Source organism: Entelurus aequoreus, linkage group LG04 (genome assembly GCF_033978785.1).
Source record: "Entelurus aequoreus isolate RoL-2023_Sb linkage group LG04, RoL_Eaeq_v1.1, whole genome shotgun sequence".
In the NCBI taxonomy this organism is placed as follows: Eukaryota; Metazoa; Chordata; class Actinopteri; order Syngnathiformes; family Syngnathidae; genus Entelurus; species Entelurus aequoreus.
Genome location: NC_084734.1, coordinates 53,410,410 through 53,437,933, shown reverse-complemented (window position 1 = coordinate 53,437,933; position 27,524 = coordinate 53,410,410). Strand labels below are relative to the sequence as shown.

General features: G+C 38.2%; 1 protein-coding gene across 2 annotated transcripts; it reads left to right on the top strand.

Annotated features, from left to right (window-relative positions):
* aup1 (AUP1 lipid droplet regulating VLDL assembly factor) lies at positions 1–25,072 on the top strand. Of its 2 annotated transcripts, none has more exons than XM_062045300.1 (12): positions 1–402; positions 785–922; positions 3,775–3,925; positions 6,065–6,252; positions 10,533–10,605; positions 10,798–10,871; positions 13,301–13,367; positions 19,601–19,703; positions 19,794–19,910; positions 22,419–22,558; positions 22,646–22,734; positions 24,789–25,072. In XM_062045300.1, exons 1-12 carry the CDS (start codon positions 362–364, stop codon positions 24,832–24,834), a joined length of 1,227 nt encoding a protein of 408 aa, XP_061901284.1. In that variant the 5' UTR covers positions 1–361; the 3' UTR covers positions 24,835–25,072. The 2 variants fall into 2 exon arrangements, with proteins under 2 accessions (XP_061901284.1, XP_061901283.1); XM_062045299.1 differs by having other exon boundaries at positions 5–402; positions 19,773–19,910.
* The last annotated feature ends 2,452 nt before the right edge of the window (positions 25,073–27,524 follow it).

Sequence of the window (27,524 nt, the reverse complement as noted above, 5' to 3'; positions counted from 1 at the left end):
CGGCCATGTTGGCGAGGAACATTCATTCGCATTAGCTTTTTTATTTTGGAAAATTTTCCCCGGAAGTGTTTCCCGTTAAGGTTATCAGGGCGCATCGGTCCTAGCAGTGCTAGTGCTAACATAAGCGATTAAGCTAACGCCATAAACTTGTTGGCTTGGTTTTCTCAAAGCCCTTTTGTTTGAATTTCTTCCAAAATCTTGGGAGTGAGCATTAACATTTCACAGAAGAGTGGTCTGTACACGCCCGTGGAAGATAATGTTGTTGTTGTGAACGTGATGACTGGTTTATTTTTAGGGAGAAGCCAGGTTGTGGTTGTTTTAATAGCGGCGTCCTTTTGAGTAAAGCTTGCACTTGACAGACATGGAGGCTCCCAACATTGAAGATATGATCGACTTTCGCCGGTAAGTCATACAAGGCTTGCGAGCTTATGTAACGACTTGATGCAGAGCAAAGCATTTGACATCACCCACTACATTTTGGATCGAAATAACTCAAACCTTATTTGTTCGGTCTCAGTTGTCGGTGTATATTTTGGAATCAACTAAACATGACATAATGTTAAGCGTTCGTTATTATGGCGACACACAGTGACACGTAATGCAATGTGTCAAAAACGAAAGTCTCCAACTGTATTTGGAAATAGGAGGTCAACACATTATTATGTTCATTATTTTGATTTACTGTAACGACATGCTTGGATTGAGAGCGATGGCTCTCTATTAACACACTCAGGTATGCCTCGTAAACATTATTTTGAACTATGTGCTTTCCATTTTTCCACAGGTTACCCAAAGATACACTTGTCCTCCTGCTGTTGCTGCTTTACTTTCCAGTTGGCATTTGTTTGATGTTATTACGGATTTTTATTGGCATCCACGTTTTCTTGGTCAGTTGTGCACTACCAGAAAGTTTTCTTAAAAGGTAATTATGGTTATGTCTTTGTTAGTGCTTAAAAACATCCAAACACTTCCATCAAGGTTATAATATACAAACCCCAACACCAGTGAAGTTGGCACATTGTGTAAATCGTAAAGAAAAACAGAATACAATGATTTGCAAATCCTATTCAACCTATATTCAATTGAATACACTGCAAAGACAATATACTTAACGTTCGAACTGGTAAACTTTGCTATCTTTTGCAAATATTAGCTCATTTGGAATTTGATGCCTGCAACATGTTTCAAAAAAGCTGGCACAAGTGGCAAAAAAGACTGAGAATGTTAAGGAAAACTCATCAAACACTTATTTAGCCCTTTGAGACACTTGTGAATCGTGATTTAGGGCTATATAAGTAAACATTGATTGATTGATATTTGGAATATACCACATGTGAACAGGCTAATTGGGAACAGGTGGGTGCCATGATTGGGTATAAAAGCAGCTTCCATGAAATGCTCAGTCATTCACAAACAAAGATGGGGCGAGGGTCACCACTTTGTGAACAAATGCGTGAGCAAATTGTCGAACAGTTTAAGAACAACATTTCTCAACGAGGTATTGCAAGGAATTTAGGGATTTCACCATCTACGGTCCGTAATATCAACAAAAGTTTCAGAGAATCTGGAGAAATCACTGCACGTAAGCCGCAAGGCCTGTGACCTTGGATCCCTCAGGCGGTACTGGATCAAAAACCAACATCAGTGTTTAAAGGATATCACCACATGGGCTAAGTAACACTTCAGAATACCACTGTCAGTAACTATAGTTTGTTGCTAAATCCGTAAGTGCAAGTTAAAACTACTATGCAAAGCGAAAGCCATTTATCAACAACACCCAGAAACTCCGCCGGCTTCGCTGGGCCCGAGCTCATCTAAGATGGACTGATGCAAAGTGAAAAAGTGTTCTGTGGTCTGACGAGTCCACATTTCAAATTGTTTTTGGAAACAGTGGGCGTTGTGTGTTCCGGACCAAAGAGGAAAAGGGCCATCCGGACTGTTATAGGCGCAAAGTTCAAAAGCCAGCATCTGTGATGGTTTGGGGGTGTATTAGTGCCCAAGGCATGGGTAACTTACACATCTGTGAAGGTGCCATTAATGCTGAAAGGTACATACAGGTTTAGAGCAACATATGTTGCCATCTAAGTAACTTTTTTTTCATGGACACCCCTGCTTATTTAAGCAAGACAATGCCAAGCCACATTCTGTACATGTTACAACAGCGTGGCTTACTGGCTTTGTAATAAAAGAGTGTGAGTACTAGACTGGCCTGCCTGTAGTCCAGACCTGTCTCTCATTGAAAATGTGTGGCGCATTATGAAGCGTAAAATACGACGACGTAGACTTTTTTGTGATGTGTTGCTGCCATTAAATTCTAAGTTAATGATTATTTGCAAAAAATAAAAAATAAGTTTCTCAGTTCGAACATTAAATATCTTGTCTTTGCAGTGTATTCAATTGAATATAAGTTGAAAAGGATTTGCAAATTTGTATTCTGTATTTATTTACGATTTACACAACGTGCCAACTTCACTGGTTTTGGGTTTTGTATGAAGTAATATATCGCTATATTGATTTTTATTATCATGTACACATTATTGCACATTTGCTATTTCACTATATTGACCAAAGGAGATAGGTTGATTGGCAACACTCATTTGGCCCTAATGTGTGAATGTTTTTGATCTGTGTTGGCCCTGTGATGAGGTGGCAACTTGTCAAGGGATGGATGACACCACTAATTTGAAAATGTATTTCAGAATAACTTAACAACCGTAACAAACGGCACAAACATTTGGGACAAGTTCGGGGAGTTTTGGACAAGGTGGGGGGTGCAACTTTACACAGGTCAGTTTGAATATAATGTACACATGATTGTACATGTAATATCACTATATTGATTTTAAATATAATGTATGCATCTTTGTACATGTAATGAATCAATATATAGATTTAAATATAATGTACACATGATTGTACATGTAATTACTCACTATATTGTTGCAAAGATGTATAATAGTATTACGTAGTCTTAATGGGGGGGTCAAAACACACCTGGAAGTGATGCTATGTCTCCATAGCTGGTGTAATAGTTGGATGCAGGTTACACAAAAAATTTATATAACCATTTTTTACTCTATGCAAACACATTTCTGATACGTCTTTATATTCATTATGAATATTTTACACTGTTAGATATATTTAATCCTATCCCCACTATGTATAGCTGCTACCATCACTGTCCAAGTCTTCTGAAAGAGTGAGATATCTCTTTCGCCGTGGCAACATAGTATCTTCGTACCGCGTGACGGCAGTGTTGTTGCGCTCAGTCGAGAGCAGGAAGATGGCAAGTCAACTCGCAGGCATACAGAGACAGTAACATTTGTGTTTTAATCACATTAATCCAATTTAAAAATCTATGTGTTTAGCTTTACTAATTAATTAATCTCAGTTAATGCGATTATTTGACGCGTCTAGTTTTCGGAAGAGTAAAGTTGCTTGGCACTTTACACTTTCTTTGCATCACTTAATTTTCACCAAAGCGTACTTTCTTTGCGGTGGTGGTTTGCAGGAGTCTAGATGATGTCATTGTCTAATTGCATATTTGTAATGTCATTCTTTTAAAGTACAAAAAAGCACACCATTTTTTCTCAGTCATTGTATAGGAAATAGAGGTTGCAGGTTGACAGCTATGATAACTTGATTAAATATGGCCATTTGCTGTGAGCATACAGTCTTATCTGTTCAATCATATTGTCATAAACAGAAATGACGTGAACTTTGGTGTTTCATGTGGTTGAGAGGTGACTTTTCTTTCTTTCTCTCTCCTAACAGATTCATTGTGAGGGTTATGTGCTCGGTCTTGGGGATGCACGTGAGACAGAAAAATCCTCGGTCCAGAGACAAGAATACCAAACTTTACATATGCAATCACGTGACAGAGTTTGATCACAACATAATCAACCTCCTGACCCCCTGCTGCACTGTGAGACTCCCTCATTGTTGCTAAATGAATACAATCTGTTTTGTGACAATGCTTGATTTCTTTTTTGTTCAAATTTAAAATCAAATTCGCCCAAAGGTAGTGCTGCACAATAATCAAATTTTAATCACGACCACCATCTTGGTTGCCACGATTAAATGAGGTTGATCGTCGGCGATATTAACATGTAAAAAGCAGGCTTCGCTGCATATTAAATTAAACACTTTTACAACTGCAGTGGCAGAGAACAGCCCTGTGAAGCACACGCCCTACCACACCAGATGCCTTTGTGTATGAGCACAAAACACCCACCACCATGTCGAACTGAAACATTAACATTATTAGTATTGTTAACATGTTTTTTTTTTCATTTTGCTGAGAGTTGTTTTATGTCAGAAAGTTATTACTTTAAAAAAAACAGTTCACATGACATAGTGTTTTGTGAATGTTCTGCAGGTGCAGTTAAACTAAACTTTACATAGGCAATCACGGGACAGAGTTTGATCACAACGTAATCAACCTTTTGACCCCCTGCTGCACTGTGAGTCCCCCTCATTGTTGCAAATACTTAGTTAGTTATAGTTATATAGTCATTTTTGACCAGTGTTCTGGCGAAACCTGCTCCCTAATTATGAATTATTGAATTATAAATGATGAATTATGAACTAGTGAGAGACTGTTGCTGAAGGTAATTCAGCTTCCAGCATGACCAAGGGTCTCATTTGAACAACTGTGTGTGGATTCCAACATAAAGCACAAACCTCAGAATATGTATGGCGAAAAAAACAGATTTATAAAAGCATGCTGCACATACTTCTACTTCTTTTCAGATTGATGTTTATTGTGTCGAGCATCAAACAATATTATTTTTGGAGGGCTAAGTAACGTTATATCTAATTCAAATCATTGGAATTTGAAATATAGTACCATCAGATTTTACGTAAATCGGTACCTGATAGTACTGACTGCCAAAATGTAATTGTGAATTGACACTCTTTTCACATGAGTTCAATTGTTACACTAAATGAATATATTTTTCTACTTTGTCATTTAATGTACATGTTTCACACTACAAACGATCAAATCCATAACTAGGTCAAGCAGGTGTGTCCAATTGATGACTCGAGGGCCACCCATAAAATGTGGCGGTTTTATGGCACCGTCAAATATGGAAAAATTAGCTACAGGCATCATGTAATGGGAAAAAGCTGACATGTTGATACTAATAATGAACAAAACCACAACTATGTGTCTTTAAATATATGGATAACGTTTATCTAGCCTTTTTATTAGACTATTTAATAAAAAATTACATGATGCCGGTGTCACATGCAACCCCATCAACACTGTTTTACCTAACGTAATGAATAATCGTGATTAATTATCATAATTTTAATATTGATAAAAACAATTATAATTATTATTTTGGCCATCATCGTGCAGCCCTACCAACAGGACATAATTATAATCCAATTAATCGGTCCAACTGTCGCTAAAAGTGTAATTCAACTAAAACTAAATTACGATGTGTGACGGGTGCATAGTATTTCGGAATTAGTAAGAGACTGTTGCTGAAGGTAATTCAGCTTCCAGCATGACCAAGGGCCTCATTTGAACAACTGTGTGTGGATTCCAACATAAAACATTGCTTAAGCACAAACCTCAGAATGTTCGTATGGTGAAAAAAAAACAGATTTATAAAAGCATGCTGCACATACTTCTACTTCTTTTCAGATTGATATTTATTGTGTCGAGCATCAAACAAGATAATTTTTGGAGGGCTAAGTAACGTTATATCTAATACAAATAATTGGAATCTGTAATATAATACCATTAGTTTTTACGTAAATCGGTACCTGATCGTACTGACTGATTTTGGTTCGTACCTATAAAAATAAGCTGCTGCCCCCGCGACCCGACCTCGGATAAGTGGAAGAAGATGGATGGATGGATGGATGGATGGTACCTAGTCCTATGCACAGGTGGTCTAGTGCGACAGCATGTATGATGATGTTATTAGTTATAAGTTATGTGAAACATTAAAGGCACGTTTTTCAGATAGTGTAGGTTTTATTCCAATGCAATTTAAGAGGCATTCAAAATAATGGTTATATTTGAACTAATCTATCTTCTTCTCATCAGCCCCAGTTCGAGGGCTCCACAGGTTTTGTATGTTGGGCCCGAGGTTTCATGGAAGTCCATCCGGCACCTGGCCAGGAAGCCATCGGAGAGTTCCTACAGAGGTACTGCTCTATGGAAGCTGCCTCACCCTTGCTTCTGCTTCCTGAGGAGGACACTACAAATGGCCATGCAGGTCTGCTTAAGTTCAGGTCAGTGCAAACATGAGTGTGACACAACAGCTGCTATCTACTACATCAACATAGGATGCCTCTCAACTTCAACATCTGTATAGTCCTTGGGTGTCAAACGTACGGCCCGCGAAAAGGTTAAATCCGGCCCGTGGCCCACAAAATCAGTTTGCGAATTATAAAAATTAGCTGCATTTTTTTCATGAAATAAACTTATGTGCAAAATGTGTCCACTGGATGTAGCAATAGCAATTGAAGTGTAACCCACGTCACACATGACACTGTTTAAAGATGACGTGTCAGCTGACTTTAAACGCCCACTGGATTGGCTGCCCTACTCCAATAAGTGCAGGTGCAAGCAATCAGCTGCTCCTGTTGTCGCTGGCAGAAGATGGCGGCAGTATCGACACTTTCATTGTAAATTATCCACTCAACGGATAAAATAATGAAACGATAAGATGCAAAGACTTAAGTCAACTTGACCATCTTTGTAGTTAGTTACATGCAGCGCTTGCAATTGGTTGAATGCACAATGCGCACCCTGAACTCCATTGTAAAATGTTTTTATATTTCTTGTTTGTTCTATTTTATTTTATGCTTAAATATACTATGTTCACATTAGTTAAGTTTGTAGTTATGTTACCTTGATTTCGGTTACGGTATCATTCCGATAATTGTTTTATTTGTAAAACAATTATACATATTTGAATGATGATAAATGAATGTGTTGTGGAAGTTGCGGATTTCACCAATGCGGCAGTTTGAGGAAACACTCAATTGCTTTTCCAAACATTTTTAATGATGAACTTCCAACATGAAACTCCTAAACAGGAAGTGCTTAAAGTTGAATGACTTTGTAAAAACACTGAGACAAAGAATATGTTCATTATGTTCTTCATGGTGTTTTTGAAACTGCACCAATTTTTTCCTCAGAATTTTCAACTAACTTGAAGTGTTTTGCGGAGAGGATTATTTGTAATATGTACATTTTCAGAATGTGCTTGTTCTATTTTTGGCTAAAATACGACAAAAAAAAACAATCTGATGTTGTCTTTATTTTAAAATTTTAATGCCATGTTTTTACCAGTCAGGCCCACATAGGAATACATTTTCCTCCATGCAGCCCCTGGGCTAAAAGAATGAGTTTGACATCCCTGGTATAGTTAATACATAAAGCTCTATCATAAACTCATTTTGCAGTAAACAAAGAATCACTTTGTTGTACTAAATACTATAAGACTTTTCTTAAGTTTACAGTAACTAAACACAACAATTTCAAATCGCAAATTACCTCTAATTCCTTGACTACTCAGTACTCATGTACATCAGTGCTTCTCACTAGTACGCACCAGAATGCACCATCACACTTTAATGGCAAGCGATGATTCTCATTGCACGGCATTGCAAACCCCAAAAATGTATACTACAAAAACCAGCCTACTCGGATGATGAAGCCTACTCGGATGAGCGGCAAAACGTCTTCTAAGACAAACCAAACAGTCCAGTTGCGATCGATTGAATGCCCTGAGATGACAATGACCTGGATGAATGAGAAGATTCATAGACAAACATCCATCCATCCATTTTCTACCGCTTGTCAATTACAGAAATGATAAACAACGGTTCAAAGGGGCGCATTGTCCTGTGCAGGATGGACAGAATGGTCTGTTATTTTACTTTGTATCCTTGCATCCCTATGTCTGGGTTGTGTGCTATTGTGCACTTAGCTATTGTGTATTGGAGGACATTTCGATGTTAACTGGCTGTCCACCTTTGCACAAGTAGACACTGCAGGTAAGCTTGTAGCAGAGATTTTTAGATGCAATCCCATGTATTCGGTTTTTTGCTGATATAGAAGCAAGAGAAAAATGCTCCTTTGTAGTTGTAATATGGATGTAACAATATGAAAATGTTATATTACGGTTATGACCAAAATGATCACAGTTGTCATTATTGACAGTTCACATTGTTGAATGCGCTCCAAAAATACCCGCTGGAATCTTTTGTGTAAGTTATTTTATTTATTTCGAAAATGAATAGACACACCGATTAAAAAGACATTGTTCTGCATGTTTTGTGTTCCTTATGCTTCACTGATCAGTGTTTTAGTCTTAGTATTTTATCTGTTTTAATGGATACGCTTTTAGTATTTTAAATATTGGGTTTTACTCTTGCACTTTAAGATGTATTTAAATGAAAAATGTGTAACGAATAAATTGTAAAATCTATTATAATTATTTCTGGTGGGCGTTGTGTCTCGTCCTACTCTGTTCAGCAGTCCTGTAAGGAACCGTGTAAACACCTCTATCTTGTAATACTTCATCGATTTGCTAAGAGAGCACAGCTTGTAGGTTCAATGTGCACAATTGAAAAGCTTAGTTGCTTAGACAGCATTGTGTTATATAAGTTTAGATTGGGATATGTTTTGTGTTAAAGGGGGAACTGAACTTTTTCGTTCACAATCTTTATGAGGGACAACATTCTAATTTGCATTGTAATTTGTAATCGACTTGTTCCAGGGGGCTAGCCATTTAGCTAATGGGATCAATCCATTCTGCCTCTGAATTACTTAAAAATGCATCCAATAACTGCCAACCATTCTTCATTTACTTTCCGTAACCTGTACAATAACCAAGCTGTAGCAACATTGTTACTGTAAGAGCGAACATTAAGGAACTGTTTTTCTAGTGTGGCAAGTGGTAATACATTGCCTTGCGACGGCATGCTACAACATTAGCCGTAAGCTAGCTACGGCATCAACAGCTGAATGGCTTTTGAGTTTGTAATGCACAAGACAATGTGATAAGACACCAATCTGTACTGACTGAAAAACATAAACAATCATCATCTGTAAAGTATTAGCACACATTTTATGTTTTGTTTGTAAACAGCTAGCTCGACAGTGTATGTACTGTAGTTGTAATAACAAGCATGATGTGCTGCATGTATCAAGATCAATATTATAGTGACTCACTCGATGGACAGTTGTCAGTTTGGTCCAGATGGCTGGGGAAGTTTTTCCAGGTGATTTTGGGTAAGCATGCCATTTATGTCGCTATATAGCTTGGCTGTAAGTTCCACATTTACACTGTCAAGTCACGCTGACATCACTCTCTTGGCTTCCGTCTGCTCCAACGTTCATGTTTCATGCTTGCTTCTATAGCCACCAGTTCATCCTCTGTATATTCAGGTTCAAAAAGGTAAGTTGGTGAATCCTCATTTGTCCAAAAATAGTCGTTTTCGTTGTCTGCCATGATTCATGATTCATGTCTGCCACACAAGCGTTTTTTTCCGGAAGTAGGAACATATTTCATATTGTTCTGAATGTGCCTGTTACTACATTATACATATACTTGCAGTCTGTATACAAAACATTGATGGAGGGCTTTGAAGGCTACAATGGTAACTCCCATTAGCCACATCTTGCAAGCGTTTTAAATCATCTTTAGAATCCTAAGACTTGTGTTCTTGTCGTTCATAATGATTGTGGAAACAAAAGGGCAGTTCCCCTTTAATGAGTAAACATGCCTCTTGTTTTCATGTTGACCTCGAACAGGGTATCCACGGGGTCTTCAAAAGTCTTAAATCCAACAATCTGAATTTAAGACCTTAAAATGTCTGAAATCCTCCTAAAATCCTATAAAAGGTCTAAATACGATTTTGAAAGGTCTTAAAAATCTTTTAACATTACTTTATTTACATGCATAAACGTCAGTCTTGCTTTTAAATGTTTCGATTTTTGAGGACGCTATAATGTAACAACAAAACGGAACTAAAGTAGGGTACCTGTGCTGCCCGGTCATAATTTATCCAGCATCGCCATCTAGTGTGCTGTATGCACCCAGCGGTGTGTTGTTACAGCTTAGCAGAGCAACAGAGAAAACTGAAAAAAAGCCCACAGCAAAGCCCAATTACTTGCATAGGATGGGTAAGTGCAAGTTTGAACGATTGTGGCTCCAGAACGATCAATTTAATGCATGTTTGAAGCTGGTGGATGGCAACGTATAAAGTGTGTAGGACCCGGATGTGGAGCCATTGAGGAGGGGAGCGTTTACAACCATTGCGGTGAATATTTTGATCGGATCGTTAACCTGTAGTTTATAATATTCAACTTTTTGACATTTTATGAGACACTGAATTTGGAGGTTTTACTAGTTGTAATCTTTAAATTAAATATTTCACTCTGTGTGTAGTGATGACCATTGGGTCATTAAGAAGTGTCCCACAGCCAGACAAGTTGAGAAGCACTTCTGCAGAGCATGCTATACAACACTCATAACAATGTCTTATTTCCTCCTCAGTTCGTGGCCTTTCTCTTTGACGGACTCCATTCAACCTGTGGCTTTACGGGTTGCACGACCCCTGATTGCTTTGGTAATTTTATATTTTGCATTTGTCTCAAATGTGCACGAAAAGGATAAACACAGATAGTTAAAACTGACACTGCCTATTTGACTGCCTATTTGGCGGTGTGTTGGCTCAAATATGTACCTTTGCATACAATTAGATACTTATTATATTTTGTAATTGAACAAAATCCCATTTTTTGTGTTTCTATATTTGCAGAGCACACCACAGTCCAGTTGGTTGACAGAGCTTTTATGGACATTTTTTGCTCCATTTACAGTGTATCATGTAAGGTACTAAATACCTTTATCATTATCATTATCTCTATCAGCTGCAGCATCTTGTGGTGACTTCATCACAATATGTACTGTATGTTTTTCTTCTTCTAAACTTGATGGTTTTGTTGCATGCCCACTGAATCCTTTTGCACATCCTTTATTTATTAAACAATATTAACTCCTGAACAAAATCTTAAAGCCCTTTATCCGACATTAAAACATAAAATAAAATAAATATAAAATATAATATTATCATGTAATATAAAATATTGTATTCTTGTTCCACATGATGTAAAAGTGCAATATCATGAGCTAACTTATCCCTGCTTGCTTTTTTTTTTTTAGGGGTGTCGCAATCTGATATTAATTGAGCCTGTCAAAAAAAACTATTTAACTCATATGAATAATGACAAAAAATGATCGCATTAATCATGTATATATGCAGATTAAGAACACAATTTATTTTGACTGCACATGCTCCTTTACCTTAAACGCGAATGATTACAGGTTAATAGGTGGCGAAAGGTACGTTCAGTGATCAGGTCAATGCATATGCCAGTGCAAAGATGAGTAAGGAAACTCTGACTTGGCAAATTTCACTCCAGAGTACACCTTAGATTAAACTGTCATCAAGTTTTGAACAAATAAATGATGCGCATTTATTTAACACATTAAAAAAGCTAATCCTGTTTAACCTTCTAACAGGAACATTGCAATTGTGTCCAACATTTTTTAAGTGATTTTAAATTATTACGGTAATCATAATTATTCAAAAGTGGGATTAATCTGATTAAAAAATCTAATCATTTGACAGCACTAATATTGATATTGGACATCAGTGTTATATCAGCAAAACTATATCGGCTCAACACAAGCAGTCCTGCAAAGTGTTTACTTGTGCAAAGCTGAACAGCCAGTTTACATCTAAATGTCTTCCAATAAGAACACAAATTAGGTATTTTCTTGCATTTTACTCAAATCATTTACAAAAGGTAAACATGGTAGGCTATAGGCTACTACTAGGAGCTTGCAGCCACACAATAGCTAAGCACACAAGCTAGACTGATGTAACGAGTATAGAATAGAATATAATAGAACGCTTTATTGTTGTCGAGCAAGACGAAATTACAGGTGGTACTCTTTTAGGTGCAAATAAAAATAAAATACAAAGCAAACCATAAATAACATGTTAAAAATAAATACACACAAACCAGTACGAACAGCAGTGCAACAATGAAAATCAGTGTAAGCTATTGGGAGAGATTCAAAATCCTAATGTCCTACGGGTAAAAAATAATAACTGTTCATTCTGTTTGTCTGGCTCTTTTGTGACCGAAATGTCCTTAATTTAACAGTTTTGCAGTCGAAAACAGCACATTTGTCAATATTAACAATTGTAAAATAATTATAGTTGCATATTACTTACACATATAAAGTCTCTCCAAGGTAGAGAGGCCTATTAGAAAGTATCCAGTAACAAAAGTGTCTACATCTTTCGACTTACTGCACCATGACCTTACTGTATTGAATTATTGTGACCACTAGATGTCGCCAAAGAAACTATTACCACTCCACTTCAACTTAAAGACAGTGTAAGTTCATTCCAGATAGTTACTAATACATAGGTTAGTGTTTTTCAATGTCATCTGTTTGACTAATTTCGCTTAATCTAACCTTTTCTAACGTTCTACACTACAAACAAAATAAAAGTTTGTTACTGATATTGTATTGTATTGCTATTGGTCAGTACTCAAGACTTCAATATCGGTGTTGTATCAGATATGAAAAAGTTGCATCAAGACACCCTCGAATTTTGAATTTCTCACGTCACAAATTTAGGATGTCCATGAATGACAACTTAACGCTTCCTTGCCCCCTTTTGCCGCTTTTTAAAAAAAAAGGCAACTGGAAAGTGTTTTTTCAGACAAAGAATGGTATATCAAAATTGGAGTAAAGCAGCATTTTTTTGTTTTCTGGGCAGCTGAAGACCTATCTCGCGATCACTGCTCTTCTGCTTTCAACACTTAATGTACAGCTCTCTAACCTTCGACCCCTGACCAACCGCAAAACAGTAGGCGACTAGGCGTGGTTGAGGAGGAGGCGGCCAAATCCGTAAGGCCAAGAGGAGAAGGGGGCAGATTTACCCTAAACACAACTTTATATTTTTGGAGTATTTTATTAAAATAAAATATAGTGCCCAACTGGAATCCAATAACTTTTTAAAATGAGGGTATGACCAATTTAAGAGTGGGGGTGAATTGCAAGTACTTGCAATGTGGATTGTAATCAGATTGTAAAAAGACCATCAGAATGCAAAAAGAGGAGCAAGAGTATTTGTAATATTCTCAAGTTTTGTTCAGGAGTAGTATTTTGAAAAACAACCCACAATTTTTGATAATTGATATTTTGGAAATATCCTAACTTTATTTCTTCTCTGTCCTCAGTTGGTTACCACCAGTTTCCCGACAAGATGATGAGTCCTCACAGGAGTTTGCCAACAAAGTCCAGGAGGTAAAATAAAACTAGTTGAAAAAGCATACTTAAAAAACTTAAAATCATGTTATCACTTCAATCTTTTCTTTGTAATTGTAGAGTGATGTACAGTCATTTACGCATCTTAACTTGTAACTCACATTACTCTGATATCAAATCAGGTTTGTCCATCGATATGAATTGAAATGCCAATATATGCCCAGACACCCCAAAAAACAGCAGTCATTTTTTATTACATATGTTGAAATAGGAAATGTGTACTTAAAAACAGGTATTGTGTACAACTTATGGTTGTCAAAGTTAACGAAAATTTCCCTAAACGGCACTATTTTTTTAACACACGGTTCAATTGTCCAGTCAGTCCCATGTTTATAGTGTTACTAACTTGAAAATTATCTGCCTAAGGTACACTTATGAAAGATAAACAACCTTTAACTGGACACATTTTTACGAGTTAGCTACAGCGATTAGTTGCGAATAATTATTTGTTAAATTGCTTTGAGGTGGCGACTTATCCAGGGTGGACTCTGCCTTTCGCCCGAGTGCAGCTGGGATAGTCGACAGCTCCCCTGTGACTCTGAAAGGGACAAGCAGTAGAAAATGGATGGATGAATATTTGACAGCACTAGAAACAACAGTACAATAGAATGTAGGGGTTTGAAAAATATCTAATTAAAATTTCTTAACATCCATTTTTTTTGATAAACATTCTTAAGTCATGTTTTGAGTCGATTGTAACTCAAAGACGCAAAGTGTCACTGGACTGACTTGCTGTGCGGAGCTAGTGGTGAGCAAGGCAGTACAAGAAGTCGACTATTTTTCATTTTAGGTGGCAAAAACCTGATCTACTTGCTGTACAATTACAATAAAAGGAAATGGGGTAAGCGGTAGAAAAGGCTGGATGGATGGATCATTTGAATGTCTTTCTTTTTTGATTCAGTTTCCACAATAAAATATTTCTGACATCTAGTGTACATAAAGTACTTGAAATTTGTATTTTAAGATGCATTTTACATTTATCAGTGAATTATGTAGAACTGGAGTCCCCCAAACTACGAATCTGGCCCTCCACCGTCTACAATCTGGCCAGCTAAGTTAAATAAATATAATTTTTATTTTTTTATAAATCTGTCCTGTCAAGCCACCCAGATGTCCATATCTGTTAGACAGATTTACTTTACAAAAGAGAAGTGCGGTATACATCTCTGGCTGCCTTATTTGTACAAACCCCAAAACCAGTGAAGTTGGCACGTTGTGTAAATCGTAAATAAAAACAATACCATGATTTGCAAATCCTTTTCATCTTATATTCAATTGAATAGACTGTAAAGACAAGATACTTAAAGGCCTACTGAAATGTTTTTTTTTAATTTAAACGGGGATAGCAGATCTATTCTATGTGTCATACTTGATCATTTCACGATATTGCCATATTTTTGCTGAAAGGATTTAGTATAGAACAACGACGATAAAGATCGCAACTTTTGGTATCTGATAAAAAAAGGCTTGCCCCTACCGGAAGTAGCGTGACGTAGTCAATTGAACATATACGCAAAGTTCCCTATTGTTTACAATGATGGCCGCATGAAGTGAGAGAGATTCGGACCGAGAAAGCGCCAATTTCCCCATTAATTTGAGCGAGGATGAAAGATTTGTGGATGAGTAAAGTGCAAGTGAAGGACTAGTGGGGAGTTGAAGCTATTCAGATAGGGAAGATGCTGTGAGAGCCGGGGGTGACCTGATATTCAGCTGGGAATGACTACAACAGTAAATAAACACAAGACATATATATACTCTATTAGCCACAACACAACCAGGCTTATATTTAATATGCCACAAATTAATCCTGCATAAAAACACCTACGTGTTTGTTATGCTAGCTCCTAGCTCCTTTGCTAGCTCCTAGTTCCATAGAACGCGCCAATACAATTCAAACACCTGATCAACACACACAATCACTCAGCCCAAAAGACCGTTCACCTAACCCAAGGTTCATAAAGCTTATATATTTTTAAAAAGTTACGTACGTGACGCGCACATACGGTCAAGCTATCAAATGTTTAGCAGCCAAGGCTGCATACTCACGGTACCTGATATTCAGCTGGGAATGACTACAACAGTAAATAAACACAAGACATATATATACTCTATTAGCCACAACACAACCAGGCTTATATTTAATATGCCACAAATTAATCCTGCATAAAAACACCTACGTGTTTGTTATGCTAGCTCCTAGCTCCTCTGCTAGCTCCTAGCTCCATAGAACAGGCCAATACAATTCAAACACCTGATCAACACACACAATCACTCAGCCCAAAAGACAGTTCACCTAACCCAATGTTCATAAAGCTTATATATTTTTAAAAAGTTACGTACGTGACGCGCACATACGGTCAAGCTATCAAATGTTTAGCAGCCAAGGCTGCATACTCACGGTACCTGGTATTCAGCTGGGAATGACTAAAACAGTAAATAAACACAAGACATATATTTACTCTATTAGCCACAACACAACCAGGCTTATATTTAATATGACACAAATTAATCCTGCATAAAAACACCTACGTCTTTGTTATGCTAACTCCTAGCTCCTATGCTAGTTCTAGCTCCATGGAACACGCCAATACAATTCAAACACCTGATCAACACACACAATCACTCAGCCCAAAAGACCGTTCACCTAACCCAAGGTTCATAAAGCTTATATATTTTAAAAAAGTTACGTACATACGCAAAAAAAAAGTTGCGCACATACGGTCAAGCGATCAAATGTTTAGAAGCCAAAGCTGCATACTCACAGTAGCACGTCTGCGTCTTTGTCATCCAAATCAAAGTAATCCTGGTAAGAGTCTGTGTTGTCCCAGTTCTCTACAGGCGTCTGTGTATCGAAGTCAAAAGTCCTCCTGGTTAGAGTCTCTGTTATCCGAGTTCTTCCATCTTGACTTCATCTTTCGGGAATGTAAAGAAAGACGCGCCGGCTGTGTACTGTTGTTGCTGACTTCGTTCGAAAAATACGTCCGTTTCGCACCGACAACTTTCTTCTTTGCTTGCTCAGCTTCTTTCTCCATAATGCAATGAACATAATTGCAACAGATTCACGAACACAGATGTCCAGAATACTGTGTAATTATGAAAAGAAAACAGAGCTTTTTCGTATTGGCTTCAATGTGGAAGGCATACCCGTGTTCCCCGGGCCACGTCACGCGCATACGTCGTCCTCAGAGGCGTTTCGAACCGGAAGTTTAGCGGCAAATTTAAAATGTCACTTTATAAGTTAACCCGGCCGTATTGGCATGTGTTATAATGTTAAGATTTCATAATTGATATATAAACTATCAGACTGCGTGGTCGCTAGTAGTGGGTTTCAGTAGGCCTTTAATGTTCGAACTGGAAAACTTTTGTTATTTTTTGCAAATGTTAGCTCATTTGGAATTTGATGCCTGCAACATGTTTAAAAAAAGCTGGAACAAGTGGCAAAAAAGACGGAGAAAGTTGAGGACCGCTTATTAAACACTTATTTGGAAAATCCCACAGGTGAACAGGCTAATTGGGAACAGGTGTGTGGCATGATTAGGTATAAAAGCAGCTTCAATGAAATGCTCAGTCATTCACAAACAAGGATGGGGCGAGGGTCACCACTTTGTGAACAAATGCATGAGCAAATTGTCGAACAGTTTAAAAACAACATTTCTCAACAAGCTTTTGCAAGGAATTTAGGGATTTCACCATCGTATGTCTGTAATATCATCAAAATGTTCAGAGAATCTGTAGAAATCACTACATGTAACGATGAATGCCCGTGACCTTCGATCCCTAAGGCGGTACTGCATCAAAAACCGACATCAGTGTGTAAAGGATATCACCACATGGGCTCAGGAACACTTCAGAAAACCACTGTTCGTAACTACAGTTTGTCGCCACATCTGTAAGTGCAAGTTAAAACTCTACTATGCAGAGCGAAAGCCATTTATCGACAACACCCTTAAATACCGCTGGCTTCGCTGGGCCTGAGCTCATCTAAGGTGGACTGATGCAAAGTGTAAAAGTGTTCTATGGTCTGACGAGTCCACATTTCAAATTGGTTTTGGAAACTGTGGACGTTGTGTCCTCCGGAACAAAGAGGAAAAGAACCATCCGGATTGTTATAGGTGCAAAGTTCAAAAGCCAGCATCTGTGATGGTATGGGGGTGTATTAGTGCCCAAGGCATGGGTAACTTACACATCTGTGAAGGCACCATTAATGCTGAAAGGTACATACAGGTTTTGGGGGAAACATATGTTGCCATCCAAGCAACTTTATCATGGAAGCCCCTTCTTATTTCAGCAAGACAATGCCAAGCCACGTGTTACAAGAGCGTGGCTTCATAGTAAAAAAGTGCGAGTACTAGACTGGCCTGCCTGTAGTCCAGACCTGTATCTCGTTGAAAATGTGTGCCGCATTATGAAGCGTAAAATACGACAACGGAGACCCTGGACTGTTGGACAACTTAAGCAGTACATCAAGCAAGAATGGAAAATAATTCCACCTGAAAAGCTTAAAAAATTGGTCTCCTTTGTTCCCAAACGTTAACTGGGTGTTATTAAAAGGAAAGGCCATGTAACACAGTGGTAAAAATGCCCCTGTGAGAACTTTTTTGCAATGGGTGGTTGCCATTAAATTCTAAGTTGATTATTTGCACCAAAAAAAAATTGTTTCTCAGTTCGAACATTAAATATCTTGTCTTTGCAGTATATTCAATTTAATATAATTTGAAAAGGATTTGCCAATAATTGTATTCTGTTTTTATTTACGAATTACACAAAATACCAACTTCACTGGTTTTGGGTTTTGTATTTGACTTTAATAAATGCCCATCCATCCATTTTCTACCGCTTGTCCCTTTCGGGGTCGCGGGGGGTGCTTAAGCCTATCTCAGCTGCATTCGGGCGGAAAGTGAGGTACACCCAGGACAAGTTGCCACCTCATCACAGGGCCAACACAGATAGACAGACAACATTCACACTCACATTCACAATGTTTAGATATGTTGTGTTTGGTCCAGTATGGTGGACTTGTGGATGCTGGTGGAGGTGGAGGAGAAAGGCAGAACTGAATAGTTTTTGTCTAAAGATCTTCACATCTAATAATGTGCAAATCTTTTCGATTGAGACACTGTGCGGATGTTACGGCACTTGCTGTGGTGTACAGCTCTGGTAATGGGTATATTCGCACCTACTTGCACAAATGTACTTCAAAATGTAACAATCAAAATAAATATGACTTTTTTTTTGTTTACTAGGGCATGCATATATAATATGCATTAGTTTGACCATTTAAAATCAACGATAATAAAAAGGAGATAAATAAATGAGATGCTTGGAAATAGCATAAAAATGCCCCAAAAACTTGGAAAAACGCGATTCATAGCGTTACTTTTTGGTGTAACCATCATGAGCGTTCTGTTCAGGTATATTTCTTTTATATTTTGATAAGTCATCATATTTATGCATTACTAAATTTAAATAGGTATTGATCAATCTTTAAGCTGTGTGTATTTGATTTCAGTTTTTCTTTTGACATCTTATTTAGAATTGTAGTTGAAACTTTTACAACCTTGTGTTGCGCTCATGATGGCGTAACCAAACTAGATTTCATTTAATGATCTTATTTTGAATATTTATTCCCTTTTTTACATTTAGTTTATTTAAATATTCATTTATAAACATTGAATACATTTCAAATATCAATAAAATGCAATTGCCTTCATCTTATAGGGTAATGTTTAGTTACACCAAGTCATGAGCGTAACACTAAGCTTCATCACTTTGACTTGTAATATCTCTAATTCTGGTGGTGTTTTATGCTTTTTGGAACATGTACTATACATATAATACAATAAAGCCCTATATAAAATATAAAATTATGTTTCTAGCAATACTTTAATTTTGCCTTTGAAAGTAACACTCCAATGTGCATTAGTGGAGCTGTATTGAAAGTAACACCCCAATGTCCATTAGTGGAGCTGTACACTGTGGCATATTATGAGAGCATTTTAGGATGGTTTGTTACCTACGTTGTAGCTCACAAACCAAAGCAAAAAACAGAGGAGGCTTGTATATTAAAACTGGTATGTCAAAGAACCATTGTACTGTATATTGCTGTGTTTGCTCTGCGTTTTTGCTGCTTGTTCAGTTTGTTCATGTAAAGATGCTATTATAAGGGAAAATGCTTACAAAAGTGTGAAATTGGTGGGCCTCCATCTTTTCAGCTGCTGGCCTGTGAACTGGGCTTAGTCTCCACAAAGCTCACTAGAGCTGACAAAGCAGAGCACATCAAGAGGATACGACATGCTGTGCCACCAACGTCTACAAGTAAGCAAATCAATCAACATGCTCGTGAATGAGCATTGTATTTGCTTTTTGATTGATTTGTCATTGTAGGCGTGAGGCCTGCTTCTATAGGCCTGGGTTTCATGGTGCCGACTTTGGGAACAGATGAACGCAGAATTGCTAAGATGGCCCAGCAAGTGAAGGATGTACTGCCTCACATCCCACTGAACATCATTGTAAAGGACTTAGGTAAATGAAGTACAGTCACATTTTTACTCATCTATCCCATATCCTCTTTGTGCTGACCTCTGCTCAACCAAAATCCTATTTCAATTGATTATGGCATTGCATTGATGTTCTGCAGCATCATGTTTTTTTTTAATTATCCTATTTTAAGTGTCTGGTGAGAAAAATGTACTGTGTACATTGACTGTCCCCTAAAAAAACAATGGCAACCTAACACTAAGTAAAGAAAAAAGGTCCATATTGGGACCAGTAAGCACTTTCTTTTACTGGTGTCATGTGACGTTAACCATACAAGGTCTTTGTTGTGTTTGTTTGTACACAGCTAGATTGACAGTGTATGCAGTTGTAATAACAAGCATTATGTGCTGCATGTATTATGATCAATGTTATAATGACTCACTCGATGGACAGTTGTCTTTTTGGTCAAGCTGTCCAGGAAAGTTTTTTTCAAGTTAATTTTTGGTAAGCACACCATTTCTGTCGGCAGATAGCCGGACCTTGGCTCCAAGTTGCACATTTGCAGCGCCAAGTCATGCCAGCCTCACTGTCTCGACTTCTGTCTGCTCCAACGTTTCACTCTCTGTTCGTACTCGCTTCTATAACCAGCAGTTCATGGTCCGTATATTCAGGTTTAAAAAGATAAGGTTGTGAATCCTCATTTGTCCAAAAAAAGTTGTCTTCTGTGTCTGTTACCAAGTCTGCCATTGCGTTTGTTTCCGGAAGTAGGAACACACATTTGTTGCCTGAAGTCCGAAATGCGATGCTATGGAAACGGAAATAAATGCGGCGAGGAAAGACGTTCTGGTAATGCATAAAATGACCAAAATACGGCTAAAATTTAACATATTACATATTGTTATGATTGTGTCTTTTTTTTTGTTTTTTAGTCCGTAACAGAAAAGATTTAAAGTGCATCAATTTGCCTGAAATAATTACAAAAAAACGTATTTAAACTATAAACATTTTTTGACCGACTTTAACCACTTACTAAAAAACTAAATTAACTAAACTCTATAAATACTAATGAATTCAAATTGATTAGCAATATTATCTCAGAAGCAAAATACAGTATATAAAACACTTTAACCTACAAGGGGCGGCGTGGCGAAGTTGGTAGAGTGGCCGTGCCAGCAATCGGAGGGTTGCTGGTTACTGGGGTTCAATCCCCACCTTCTACCATCCTAGTCACGTCCGTTGTGTCGTTGGGCAAGACACTTCACCCTTGCTCCTGATGGCTGCTGGTTAGCGCCTTGCATGGCAGCTCCCGCCATCAGTGTGTGAATGTGTATGTGAATGGGTGAATGTGGAAATACTGTCAAAGCGCTTTGAGTACCTTGAAGGTAGAAAAGCGCTATACAAGTATAACCCATTTATCATTATTTATAAAACAGAAAAATTAGTGCAACAATTTGTGCAGATTTTCTTTTATAAATAAAAATTAGAAACTCAGGATTAATGGCAAAAATAAGCACGTTTTGCACTGCACAGCTTTTCGAAGTGGGTTTTGAAGCATGAGCTTGTTCCCCGCCCAACACCACAAATCCCCCATAAATAATAAAAAAAATAAACATGGTGTCTTATTATTATAATTTTAAAACGATGAAGATGAAGTGTAATAGACAAGCGTTGTTCTTCTCTGAACTTACCGTGTGGTTCAGTGTAACAGTTTGGCCAAGAAAAATGAATAGGAGTGATACGTCTCACATCTAACACACAAGCTTAGTGCCTCACTTACAACTCGGTGTGCTGTCCTTTTATAGCCTGCATTCAAACATTTTAGTTAGTGTTGACGTTATTCATATTCATGGAAATGTTCCCTACACACAGTTTTGCTATATGTCCTCCTGTCCTTAACACTCTGAGTCAGAGTGAAGTGGGGGACACAAAGTGACACAACGCTGTGTTGCACTTTAGCGCAAGAGAGTTAAAGATTTCAAAATGAACAATATTTCTCCTCCACTGTATCATTTTTGGGTTGGAGAAATGTGTCTGTCTCCAATATTGTCCCCTTGGTTTTTATGCCTTTGCAAGCGTCCACCCACACCTGTCACCATCTAATAGCAGTGCGGTCTTATACGCACACCTAGACTCCACGGAAGTGTAACAATGCAACCGGCTGCAGCAGCCCTGAAAAGTTGGTTCATGCCAGCCGGCAATGTAGTCGGTGTGGTGATGAAACTCTGTGCCGATGCACAATGGCCCCTCTGAGTGGGCGGAAGCATATTCACAGAACTTTTCTTTGCCACCGTGGGCTGTGAAAGAGTTTGATATGATATTCATTGGAGCCTGTATTTTAAATGTTAATATCACCTACGATCACCCTCATTTTATCATGGCAGTCAAAATAGTGATCATGATTAAAATTGTATTAATTGTGCAGCCCTAGTGTCAATTATCCTGTTAGTCCATAAAAGAGGAACCATACCAAGTGATTATTTAAAACACCATGCCAAGTATGACTTGCACTGGTTATTTGCAGTGCATGACACTTGCCTTTGAATGATTCCACAGCAAAAACCAATTGTGTTGACCTCACCATAACAAACCTCCTGGAGAACAGGGCGGAAGCCTCAGTGGAAGAAATTGGGACGTCATCCTTTGGAGCGTCAATGAACAGCACATACTCTTCTAGTTCTACTCCAACAACAAAGGTTTCACTTTGATCATGTTTGTTGTTCATGGTTTATGTTACTCTATATTACAAAGCAATCTTCATTTTAATACTGTCTTCTTCACAGCCTGCTGGCAAGCCTTTTGCGAAATCCCCAGCTGACAGACATTTGTCTCTCCAGGAGAGGAAAGAAGCGCTGTACAATTTTGCACGAAGGTTTGATTCCATTATATCTTCGTAAAGGAGTATTGTATAATAAAGATACGATTAAGATAGATCTCAAAATAAAGCCAAGGATAAAACATTTGAGTGACAGGAGGAAGTTTTTAGCACAGAATAAAAAAATGCATGAAATATAGCCAGATTACATTTATGCTAATATCATGTTGACACTAAGCACATTACAGTTCATTGACAAAACAAAACAACATTTACAGTCAAAAATAATTTTAAGTAACAGGTGTGTGCTGAGATTTTAGTTGAAATATGATGGAATATACAGTACATGAAAAATAAATTTGTGGACTTTTGGCCGACAGAGGCTATGAAAGATGCGACTTCCTGTGGCTCATGTGACTTGAAGAATATTCCACATATTTTAGAAGTGGTTATGTGTTAAGGTAACAGGACTTGGTGAAACCCCATTAAAGTGTGAAAATTAAATAAATTGAAAGGGAGTAATACAATTATAAAAGCATATAACATTTCCTAAGGATTTGAAAGATAATATTTGAAGGTAAAATGTCATTTTAAGTAGCGTGGACAAATACCAAATGATTTCCAGTGTTCTAGGTCGTTTATATTAATCTTTTCAATTGTATGTATTAAATATGCAATCAGATCAACAATGTACAGGATACTCTACTGACTACACATCATTGTTCAAAGCCAATTGTATTGTGCATTTATCGATTTTATATTGCATATTATATTTTGTGTTGTTTTATTTCATGGGATGTAAATAGCACTGTTTTGGGGGATTCACGCTTGTCAGTCCCTCCAGGATTGCGCCGATTCATGCAAATCCCAGCAAAGTATGTGTAGCCTCGCAACATCTCTTCACATTAAGCGTGAAGTGGCGCTCAAACGTGCATTTCATCAGTCTAATCAAAACTTATGTTCGTTTCTTGTGTAGACAAAGCAGGAGCAACAACATGTAACAATATAGCAACTCTTTAGTGATCAAATGGCACAATTATTGTCCTCCCACGTAGCTCAGACCTACTTCCTGTTCCTGTCTACAGCGCTAAGTCTTTTGGATAATGTTGGATATAAACATTTATTTACATGTGTTAATGTATTTCTTTATAAAGGGTAAGACAATTAAGAACATATTTTAATTTGCAATGCTGGCCTAGTAAAGTGACAGTATTTACATGAGAGAGAAGTTGAAGTGTGATGATAATCTCTCATCGTCTCTCGTTTACTAACAAAAATGAGTGCTATAGATCGCTCGCAACAGTTCTCAAATGTTCTTGACATGCGGGGGTAAATTAGTTGGAACATAAATAAGTGTTTAAGATGGACAAACACTTTTCAAGCATATGTCAAAATAAGTAGAAACCCCCTCCCACCCTACGGGCCTTAACAAAACTAGTCCCACCACTTCTAACAGCAAGGCATGGCAACCGAAGGGCCATCATACATAGAGAATGTCTACAACTTGTGGCAGACAATGGACAATAAGGAAGCCTTTGGTGGTATTTATTTCTGTAATTATGTGTATTATTAGTATTATTAATTGTAATAAATTAAAACAGTACAGTAATTTGTCAATGAGTTCCAAATACAGTATGTGCTTTTACTACCATATAGTGCCTACTTCTAAGTCTGTGTGGTATAAAACAAGTAAAACATCAATACAGTATTCGTTTTCCAATTTCTGTTGAAATTCTGTGCTTTTTAGGCTAAGGTTACAAGTAGCACTTAAAAAATGTATTGCAAATTGATAGTCACAAGTTGCGTCTACATTATTGGGGGAAAAAAGCCTCAAAACATTGCAACTGTTGCCGCAACTTTGTAAAAAAGCTGCTGCAAATTCAGCCTGCCTTGCGTTAGCATTGCAACACAACCATGAAGGTCAGCGACTCCGATAGGATACACTTTTTATAAAACGTGCAGTATGCCCCGCGACCCCGAAAGGGACAAGCGGTAGAAAATGGATGGATGGATGGATGCTTCTCTTCATTGCATTGAAGATGATATATGTGTTGAGTCTGAAACAGCAGTGATGTCATTAAATGGTGTAACTCTTCCTATTTGTTTTCCAGACGCTATATTGAAAAATACCGGTTGGACCAAGAAGACGGTCACTGAACACTTTGGATCAAGCATTCAATTAATCTGTCTATCTTGAAAGATGATTTTTATACTCAGTCAAATTGCGGGATGTTGAAAAAGAGACTCAAAGTGATTTATGCATGTTCAATACTTCATTCTTGCTGATGCGTCATTTTGATAACACTTTTTATTATGATGCTGACTGTGAATCATCTATTTATTTTTATAATGTTCAGAGTTGTCCAATAAAATAAAGTTTAGCTTGTCCGGGCAATGTTTCACAGAAAATCTAAACATCGTTTGCCAACAATGAATTAATTTTGAGTAAGATTTATTATCTTTCATATACATTTAAGACACAACCTTGGCGACTGATCAACGCTCACATCACTTGAATTTACAGTCAATACATTTCCCATCAAATAAAAACATTGTTTTTATTCAAATACTAGGAAGCTATTTATAGGGCTAAATTCAATGTCCTATTTTCGCAACCATTAATTAAATGGTTTAAAAAATAGACAAAACCAGATTGGTCACAGATGTTTCCTGGCCTGATATTGATATTCCCATATCTGCAAAATTAAGTGTGGGATGACATGTGATTGTATGTAAAATGTGTGATATAATCTTTGATACAAGCAGCCCAACAGCATGTTTATTTGTGTAAAGCTGAACAGCCAGGTAACATCTAAATGTCCTCCAATAAGCACACAAGTTTAGTCTTTTCTTGTATTTTTGTCAACTCATTTACAAAAGGTAAACATGGTAGGCTATATATGCGACTAGCAACTGGAAGCCACACAACAGCTAAGCACACAATAGCACACAAGCTAGACATACTATGTAATATGTGTCCTTTATTGAATAATATTGCTGTCTTAATACCCCACATTCGTTTATATAAACAGGTATCAATCTTTTGAAGCTGAGTAACAGGAAATGTCTTGTTCAAGAAATGACAAGCATTGCATCACAATATTGTTAGATAAGTTGTTCACAGATAAAACACTGAATGGATGTGTTCGAGTTATGTAAATGTGTTATAAAGTCTGTTCTCAATATGTCCTATTTGACTTAAGTCTCGCTGTAATACTCGGGCCGCACTGCAGCATTTATTCAAGGGCACCATCCCCCTACTGAGCAATACTGGGGCTTTGACCTATCACCTGTCCCATTCCGACCTGCGCTGCCGCCAGAGACAACTTTGGCAGCTATACCTCTTGGGGCGGTATAGCTCGGTTGGTAGAGTGACCGTGTCAGCAACTTGAGGGTTCCATCCCCGCTTCTGCCAACTTAGTCACTGCCGTTGTGTCCTTGGGCAAGACACACCCACCTGCTCTCAGTGCCACCCACACTGGTTTAAAAATGTAACTTAGATATTGGGTTTCACAATGTAAAGAGTCACTAGAGAAGAGCGCTATATAAATATAATTCACTTCACCTCTCCCAAGACCACCTGGTGGTCCCGGTCTCTCCCAGGAGCACCATATCAGTACTAAACATAACTCTTAAGCTCAAACGATCCTTCAGCCTCAACCTCCCAGTTGTTCAAATTAGAGACACACGCCACTGCACCCGGTGACAATGGTACTACTAGTGCGTTTGATTCGTACCATAGTGGTGTCAACTGTGTGTGTGTGGGCCCAGCCTACAGGGTGTTGTGATGCGTCTAATGCAGTAGTTAGAGGGAAGGTTGCATGTCTACTTCTCACCTGCTTGCTAACCTCTCTCTTACAGACACTGTCACTGACTAGCCCTTGTGGTGAACGGAGAAGCAGCATTGTGTGTCGGTCTTCTCCTGCCAGTACACAGCCTCTCCTTCACCAAGACTCCTGTCAGGCCTCCACGTGGCCACACACGGTAACTAGGGCCACACGCCCCAAAGCAAACGTGGCAGGGGATCTCAGAGCTGCAGTGGTCCCTAGAGGCGTGATGCACAAGCCCACTTTGTGGACATGCCCTGTCGTCACCCAACTACTGCCCCGCTGCCTTGTGGGTTAGTCTGGGAAGACAAAAGGCTAGGGGAGCACACCCTGAGAGAAAAGAAAGAGCTGGTAGGCGCACCATAGGCAGTCCTCCGACAGACCGAAGCTCCGGCAGCCTCATGCAGCTGTGAGGAGTTGCCGGTTGTCCTGGGTTTCCCTTGCCACCGGATACAGCTCTCCACAGCGAAGAAGTGACGTTGGAGTCTGCGCGTCTCACTCGTCGAAAAAGACCTCAACGGTGGAGTGGGCGGATGATGGTTGCATAGAAGTGCCACAACGGTCACAAAGGCGGAAGAAGGCTGCAGCAAAGATGGGCTCCCAATTGTCTTGGTCTCCATGCTGTTGGACCCTGGCCTTCTCTTTGCCAAGGACAGTGTGGTGGCTGTCTGTGCACCAGTCTCCCCACTTTAAAAGATTCCACGCATAGGCGTTCTCCTGAAGGCAATCCCACCAACAGGAGGACAATCATACTCGTTTCGAGTGATCGCCGACGAGTGAGGTCAACAGGAATTATGCTAACCTCTAGTGGTCAATGGTCATGTGTGAAAATATGTGCATTTGAACAGGGGGAAAATGTTTCAACTTAAGATCAGATTGTAAAAAACCTACTCCAAACCTGTTACTATTAGTACTTTTTCCATGTAAAACGATGGTGATGGTTGATGCAACAAGTTGCAAAAATGCATGTGTGTAATCAGGAAGAAAACATAATTGCATTATAATTAATAATATGACTAA

What these genes read in the sequence shown, in the direction of transcription:
- aup1 (XM_062045299.1), top strand. Translation starts at nt 362, where the DNA reads ATGGAGGCTCCCAACATTGAAGATATGATCGACTTTCGCCG. An exon ending in TCCTGACCCCCTGCTGCACT is followed by an intron (nt 3,926 to 6,064) that starts GTGAGACTCCCT and finishes TCTTCTCATCAG; the next exon opens with CCCCAGTTCGAGGGCTCCAC. An exon ending in CATCATTGTAAAGGACTTAG is followed by an intron (nt 19,911 to 22,418) that starts GTAAATGAAGTA and finishes ATGATTCCACAG; the next exon opens with CAAAAACCAATTGTGTTGAC.